This window comes from Volvox carteri (genome assembly GCF_000143455.1).
Source record: "Volvox carteri f. nagariensis unplaced genomic scaffold VOLCAscaffold_2543, whole genome shotgun sequence".
Classification (NCBI taxonomy): Eukaryota; Viridiplantae; Chlorophyta; class Chlorophyceae; order Chlamydomonadales; family Volvocaceae; genus Volvox; species Volvox carteri.
Window position 1 is genome coordinate 1 of NW_003308790.1, and position 1,004 is coordinate 1,004.

The 1,004-nt window shown below is 35.6% G+C and overlaps 1 protein-coding gene across 1 annotated transcript; it reads left to right on the forward strand.

The window, feature by feature from the left end:
• Positions 1-341: 341 nt before the first annotated feature.
• VOLCADRAFT_72199 (uncharacterized protein) lies at positions 342-803 on the forward strand (the record flags this gene model as incomplete). Its single annotated transcript, XM_002959995.1, has 1 exon — positions 342-803. The coding sequence occupies one exon, from the start codon at positions 342-344 to the stop codon at positions 801-803; it is 462 nt and encodes a 153-aa protein (XP_002960041.1).
• Positions 804-1,004: the final 201 nt, after the last annotated feature.

The window sequence follows — 1,004 nt, forward strand, 5'->3', positions numbered from 1 at the left end:
TAGTTCTTATCCCCTTCGTTTTCCTAAAGGGGAACCCCTTTAGTGAAAACGAAGGGGACAAACTAAAGGGGAAGAAGAAGAAGAACTAAAGGGGAAGAAGCCGAAGGGGGAAGCCAAAACATTTCGCTTTGGGATTGGCAATACCAATTTTGTAGTTTAACACAAGCTGTTTTAAAAAATACTTGTAGTTTAAGTTTAAGAGGTGCTACGCTCCACAAGTTGAGCATTCAGTGTATGTTGACATAATAAGGCTCGGCCCTGATTAAAATATAAATAATAAGTTTCGGTTGCAGGTCTATTTTAAAAAATTAAGAATAATAAAAAAATAGCTTTGTTTTTCTATGACAATTACAAAACCAACTACCTTAAACAGAAAAGTTAAATCACACGGTTTAATCAATGATAGTATTGGTGACATGTTAACACGTATTCGTAACTCTTGTTTAGCAAAAAAATCAACTGTTTCAATTCCATTTACACGATTAAACCAACAAATTGCCCAAATTTTAGAACAAGAAGGTTTTATTCAAACGTATCAAGTTTCTTTAGATTCACAAGATTTAACACTTCGCCTTAAATATAGATCAAAAAAAATCTATCGTGGTAAGAAAAAAGAATCATGTATTACAAATTTAAAAAGAATCAGTAAACCTGGTTTACGTATTTATTCTAACCATAAAGAAATTTTACGCATTTTAGGTGGTACAGGCATTGTTATTGTGTCTACTCCTGAAGGTCTTATGACAGATCGTGAAGCTCGTCTTCGTGGTATTGGTGGCGAATTACTTTGTTCTGTTTGGTAATTGTAGCCTGTAGCAAATGGTGTAAAACCTAGGCCTTGCATCATCACAAGGCCCTAACGTGGTAGGCCTCCGGCTCANAAAAACGTAGTTACTTACAAAGTACTTCATAGGCGCAGCCTACAGTGCCACGCTCCTAGTTGTGATGACGTTTTCGGCACATTGTGTTCTGAACTACGTTGAGCTACTAAATCTAAAGATTAT